This window comes from Verticillium alfalfae, genomic scaffold, assembly GCF_000150825.1.
Source record: "Verticillium alfalfae VaMs.102 supercont1.9 genomic scaffold, whole genome shotgun sequence".
Lineage (NCBI taxonomy): Eukaryota > Fungi > Ascomycota > Sordariomycetes > Glomerellales > Plectosphaerellaceae > Verticillium > Verticillium alfalfae.
Window position 1 is genome coordinate 172588 of NW_003315030.1, and position 6244 is coordinate 178831.

At 53.7% G+C, this 6244-nt stretch overlaps 3 protein-coding genes across 3 annotated transcripts in view; 1 reads left to right on the forward strand and 2 right to left on the reverse strand.

Moving 5' to 3' along the window:
* Positions 1-1034, reverse strand: part of VDBG_07012 (intron-binding protein aquarius) — a gene marked incomplete at both ends in the record, with an annotated part of 4473 nt that extends 3439 nt beyond the window's left edge. Inside the window, 2 exons of the mRNA XM_003002395.1 lie at positions 201-688; positions 748-1034. Of these exons, the coding sequence (XP_003002441.1) occupies positions 201-688; positions 748-1034 (775 nt within the window). The remainder of the gene's footprint in view (positions 1-200; positions 689-747) is intronic.
* A 609-nt stretch (positions 1035-1643) lies between these two features.
* Positions 1644-4395, forward strand: VDBG_07013 (guanylate kinase; the record flags this gene model as incomplete). The annotated part of the gene is made up of 4 exons (XM_003002396.1): positions 1644-1925; positions 1978-2913; positions 2967-3863; positions 3946-4395. 4 exons carry the CDS (start codon positions 1644-1646, stop codon positions 4393-4395), a joined length of 2565 nt encoding a protein of 854 aa, XP_003002442.1.
* Positions 4396-5059: 664 nt separating this feature from the next.
* On the reverse strand, positions 5060-6244 carry VDBG_07014 (ATP-dependent protease; the record flags this gene model as incomplete). Its single annotated transcript, XM_003002397.1, has 1 exon — positions 5060-6244. The coding sequence occupies one exon, from the start codon at positions 6242-6244 to the stop codon at positions 5060-5062; it is 1185 nt and encodes a 394-aa protein (XP_003002443.1).

The following is a 6244-nucleotide window of genomic DNA, read 5'->3' on the forward strand; positions in this document are numbered from 1 at the left end:
CATTGTCTTCGTCGTTCAGCATTGGCGAGAGCCGCATAGCCGGCAAGAGATGCAAATCAGCTAGCAGCGTATTGACATATCTTCGAGTCGGCAACTGACTGAGAAGATCTGTGAGGAATTCGACGAATCGCTCACAGTAGAGTATGTGTTCTGTGCTATTTTAGTCAAGATCCCGCAGAACAGGGCGCGACCTCACTTACCAAGCTTCGTATCTTCATCGTACAATCGTTTCAAGAAGTCCAACACGAGCGTATACAGCCAGGAGCGCTCGAAGCGCAAACGAGCCTTAGTGGCTTCGTCTGCTGCTTCATGCCTCTTCGCGGCTGCCCTCCATGCCTTCCTGACATGGGGATATTGCTCCAGCTTCGTCTCCCTGAGCGTGTCTGTCGAAAGATTGTGCCAAATGGATATTGAGACCAATGGCGCGCACTCTTTCCGCACGATCGCGCAGTCCAGACTCTGGAAGGCTGATATGAGGAATGACAGTAGATGGCTTCTGATGGTCGGGGAGAGGGTATGATCCAGGGTCATGGTCAGAACCCGGCGGAAAAGACCGGAAAATTCGTCAGGTCTGTCTTCGAATATTGTCCATGACTCAAGCTGCTCCTTTCGTTTGACGTTTACGAGCAAAACTATCAGGATGACATGGTGATTAGAAGAGTCGTCGGAGTAGCCAGGCCACAGATAACTACATTGAGGCACAGATTAGCTTAGCTGTGACATGATGGAACCAGACATCTCACGGACCTCTCGAGCGTCTGGAGCCCCTCAAGAACAAGCAACGACTTGTCTGGGAAATTGTCCCGCTCCAGAACCGACCATATATCTTTCTTGAGTATGTCGTTCTTGACCTTGATGACCGAGCCCTTCTTTCTGGGTTTCAACCAGTGTTTCCGCGCCAACTGAGAGAACTCATTCTCGCCTTCGATCTCGGAAACAGTAGGTCGATCACCACCGACCGCTGCAGCTTCTGATGGCGCCTGATCCTTGGGCTGGGATCGCGCCCCCTTCTTCTGGCGCTTGGCTGTCGGCATTGTTGAGCTCCTACTGCTCAGACCTGGGCAATGAACTCAACTCGCACTTGCATATCGCGGACTGAGGATCGGCTTGTATCGCGAGCTGTCGGCTAGATGTTGCGACAAGTTGAGGATTGGCGAGACAAGAGATGATGGCAAATGTCGTTGTTGACGTCTTTAGAAATTTCAGCCTCGTCAAAGTCCCACGCGACCGGGTCGCGACTGGTGGGTTATCCGGCGGTTCAATGGCGTCGATCGTGCAGGGGACTTTGTCAGTAGCCGCCCCACTGCCGGCAAGTTTATGCATTTAAAAGCTGGAACCATACCTCCTAATGTGCTTACAGAACTCCACCCTCAACTCGACCTCAATTGGCACATGGTTCTTGTAGCCTCGCCATCCTACTATTTCTTGTTCAGACACTGTGATTGCGACACCTTCCACGGCACCTGAACCCTGACATCACGAAGCGCGCGACGCTCTGGAAGCTGCGAAAACCACAATCAAAGTCGAAAATTCGCTGATCGCCTTCTTCATATACTTTCTTGGCTAATGTCGGTGCGCCATACCGGCAGCGGCTCAACAACGACCAACTCTCGTTCTCGACATCTGCTGCACCGACAATCACCATGCCAGGAACAATCGTCAGCGATGGGCGTGTTTCCACAGTAGCCGATGTTTCGGCTGTCCTGAGCGATCTTCTCGACCGTGCAAGAGGAACGAAACCTCCCACGATCGAGCCAGCGCTCCAAAAGTCCGACCTCGGAAACGACATTGATAGGATAACCGCCATCTTTGCCGATGGCCGTGGTGCTGAGGCTACTGAGAGCGCGGCGCAACAGAGTCAAGACAAAATCAGACAGTTTGCCGTCATCGAAACCGCTGTTCGCGATCTCTTCAAAACCCTGGTCGTGAGTCGAGCGTCTGTGACCAATCTGGCCCTGTGACTGACGTGTTCCGTAGTTCAACACAAAGATCGAATCCCCGGAGTTTGTGCAACTTTGGAACCTCTTCGACATCGTTTCTATACTATCCGATAACGGATCGTGCGACCCCGCGCTGCTCTTCTGGATGGTCGAAGAGCTTCTCGACAGTCAAACGATCGCCGGCTGCCGCAAGATCTTCGATTTCCTCGAGTCCAGACGCGAAAGGATTACCTCGAGCCATTTTAAGCAGAAGCAACTGGTAATCCTGCGAACTTGCAATGAGCTACTGCGCCGTCTTTCTCGCGCCGAAGACACGGCTTTCTGTGGTCGAGTCTTTATCTTCATGTTCCAGAGCTTCCCCTTGGGAGACCGAAGCTCCGTCAATTTGCGCGGCGAATACCACGTGGAAAATGTAACAGCATACGATCAATCAGCGGCACCAATGGACCCCGACGCGGACAAGATGGAAGTGGAGAAAGATGCGGCTGCTGGACCCGACGCGAACAAGCAAAGCTCTCAAGACGGCGCTGTGAACGCTGATGCTCTGTATCCAGTCTTTTGGTCGCTTCAGGAAAGTTTCAGTCAGCCCAAGAAGCTGTTTGACATGACGAACCTAGAGGGATTCAAGCAAGGCCTAGAAGCGACGGTCAAGGCGTTCAAAGTGGTCCAGAAAGAGCAGGGCAGCAGACCACCCAAAGCTGCCGACAGCGCTGTAGGCGGTACTAAGCGGAAGCGCAATCATGACGACCAAGGAGATCAGTCGAATGCATTCAACCCGAAATACCTCACCAGCCAAGACCTTTTCGAGCTCGAAATCAGCGACCTATCGTTTCGAAGAAATATTCTGGTCCAGGCCTATATCATACTCGAGTTTCTACTCTCACTCTCAGCCAAGGCGAAAGAGAAGCTCGCAACGATCAAAACGCAAAACAAGTCTGTCATGTACATGGATCAGACTTTGAGCGAAGAAGATGTAGGTATTCAAAGACTTGTTCTGGTTTGGGCTTGGCTGACTTGGTTGCTTAGGCGAAATGGGCGAGTGACATGAAAGAGGCCGTGGAGGACGGCCTGAAACAGGGCAGCGACGGACCTCATTACCATCGTATGGTGGAGACAGTGCTGGTTAGGGACCGCAACTGGATACGATGGAAGATGGAAGGCTGCCCTCCGATCGAGCTGCCCCCCCTCTCGCCGGAGACATGGTCGAAGGCCCAGGATGAGCTCTACTCCATCACAAGGAACAAGCGCATGAAGCCGCCCATGGGCTCGCTGCCTCTGGACTTTATGCAGGACGAGGACGACGAGAAGGCTCTTGACAAGCTCAGGGCACCCGATCGATACGAACTTCCTGAGCTTGGGAGTTTCAGGAGGAAGATTGCGGATGACGACTTTGAGATTGAGATGCCGACGAACGACGAGACGAAAGCAGCAGCGATCGAGTCCAAAGCGAGCAAGAGCTGGCGTGCCTTGCGCATAGCGGCAAGGTCGAGACTGGGTCTATTTGACAAAATCAGCGACCCAGAAAAAATAGACGCCATTTTTGGCGAAATCGAAGACCCTGATGCGGTCCCTGAACCCGAAGCAGCGCCGGAACAAAAGGCCGTTCTCCCCACCGACCAGCGACCCGTTGTCATCTCAGGCCCTCCCGGCGTGGGCAAGTCGACGACTACTGACGTTCTACTCAGCCGTCAACCGGGCGCATTCGCAAAGGTCGTTCGCCACACAACGCGCAAACCCCAAGACGGCGAGGTCGCGGGGCGGGATTTCCTTTTCGTAGACAAGCAGACCTTTGACATGCAGCGCGACGGCGACGCGTTGATAGAGTACACCACGATCGACGGAGACGACTACGGCACCAGTCGCAAGACAATTGATGGGATCGTCGCAAGCGGCAAGGTGCCGATCCTGCACATGGACCAGGAGGTAAGTCGCATCGTCATGGATTTTCCCCCTCCGCAATCTTATCAGTCCCTCACGCTAATTTCCCCTCCAGGCGACGGAACAGGCCAGGAGTTTCGGTTTCGAGGCTCGCTTTGTCCTTCTCCTTCCACCAAACCAGGAGACTATGGAGGCACGGCTCACAGCCGCCGGGGAACGCGAAGACGCCGTCAAGGCCACAGGAGCCGCTGTCGCTCCTTATCTCGCCGAGGGATCCATACTCAAGGAAGGGTTCGACGAGGTGCTCGTGAATGAGAAACTCGACGCCACATTCAAGGCCTTGGAGACGTTTATTTACGGAGCCGAGCAGGGAGTGTCGGAGCCGGAGAAAACGGACGAGAAGCCGACTGAGGAGACGGAGGCGCAGACAGAACACAAGCTGAGCGAGGATGCGCCTGCAGCCGCGGCAGACAAGAACGAAGATGATGCTGTCATGGCTGACGCGGCGCCGGCAGCCGAAGACCCAGACAAGGCACAAGAAGGTTTGGGGGAGTTCAAGCCTTCGGCTGCGACGTAACGAGGGCGAGAGGGGCCATTTGGATGGGCTGTACAGACAGGCTTGGTGTGAAGCGGTGCAACCGCGAAAAAGAACAATTGATACCCCCCTTTAAAGCCGCCCTTCGGGCATGGATCATGGTGACGCGTCATGTGAAACATCATTCATTCAACTCTTGCTCTTTCTGTGTCTCGCCTACGGTATCATGCTATGTAAAATCTTATGATGGCAAAATCTTTCAGAAAGTGGTATGTGTAGTGTGGTGAAGCCATGCAAACAATCCTCCGCCATACCAATATCACTATGCTTCCTAATCACTGCGACACAATGCCTTCATGGTTGAAGACCGTCGGGACTAGCCGACTCGCTGCCCTAGTCATTATATCCAGAAAAAGAGGTGATTTGAGAGTCTTGAAGCCCCCAACTGCAAACGTTGCGATATGACCATCGGCGGGTTTAGAGATGAGTCGGGACAAGCGGGGTTCATAGCTAATCCTCACCAGCTTCAGAGGATGCGACACTCTGAGAGAGACCTGGCCGGCCGTCAATAAAGTGGCCCCTGATATATGATCGCCTTAGCCCGTTGATTCTTTGAACAAAAGACTAACGAGGGCCCAGGGGGGGGAGGGCCAGCAGAAAGGCTGCGGTGTAAAACCGCCACGGACTAAAGAAGGGCAGGGCTGGCTTACCACCTATTGGCTTCCCACTCAAGGACCCAGGCGCAGCAGATTTTGAGTCGTTCGCGAACACTCTGTGTTCCTAGTAATCTGTACTTCTCGGGTTCCTTGGCGGGAAGAATGCTGGCAAACCACCAGGGGAACTGCTCTGCGTCAACTGGGCACTCCCCGTAGATTGTAAGTATGCGCTGGGCAAGCCAGGGAACACTCTGCTGGCTCATCCTTTGCACAAATGAAACGGCAAAGTCGAGTAAATCCCGGGTAGGCATCCTCGCGAGATCCTCCGTTGTCGTTGTTACTCTGGGCGGCGTCCCTGAGCCACTACGTTGCGACGTGTTACTGGCGACACGTTGCAAAGATGAATGTCGAATTTCTTGGGCTTCAAGTTCTTCTTCTTCAGCGATGCTGACATCGTCGATGCGATCAATCTTGCCGACAATGTAGCCATCGAGGACCCCGTGCCTCACAACCTTGAAACGAGATATGCCAATGGTTTCGATCAAGCTGCGGCCGTCTGGGAAATATTCCGCATTGACAATGCGGAGAAGTGTACCGTACTCAACAAACGGAGCGTCGTCTGCATGCCGTGGTCGTCGCGGCATAACCATTCCAAAGGTCCGATCCCCTTCCAACGCACGTCTAATCATGAGTCGATACCTTGGCTCAAAGATGTGAAGGAACGTTGGCATCATCGGGAATGCCAGCGTACAGACGAAGACGGGAATGTCAAACTCTCGATGTCGATTCAACGCCTCAGCCGCTAGGGCATCTCCTCGGGTTAGCACGGCATCAGCCCAGAAAGTGTTGATCATCTTCGACAGACTTTCATTGGATGGGCATGATTGTCGATGCAGTAAAGGGCTGATTGACAAGGCTCTCCTACAGATCGGGCAGTAGAGTGAGTGGTCGAGGACGCGGTGGAGGCACGAACGGCAGAAGGTGTGACCACACACCGTCGTCAAAGGATCATAGAAGAGTGCGTAACAGACCTGGCAGTCCATCTCGGTGCGCACTGACTCCTTGACTTGCATAAAGACAGCCTCGTCGACGAGGGCCGCCTCATCACCAGTCAGGGAAACCTCGGCAAATGATACCTCTGCGGCATACTTCAACTCGCCCTGTTCAGCCAGAGTGTATGTGGCGACGAGCTTCCCTCCCCTGACCAATGTGGATTTGTGGTTCCTCTCCGCCAT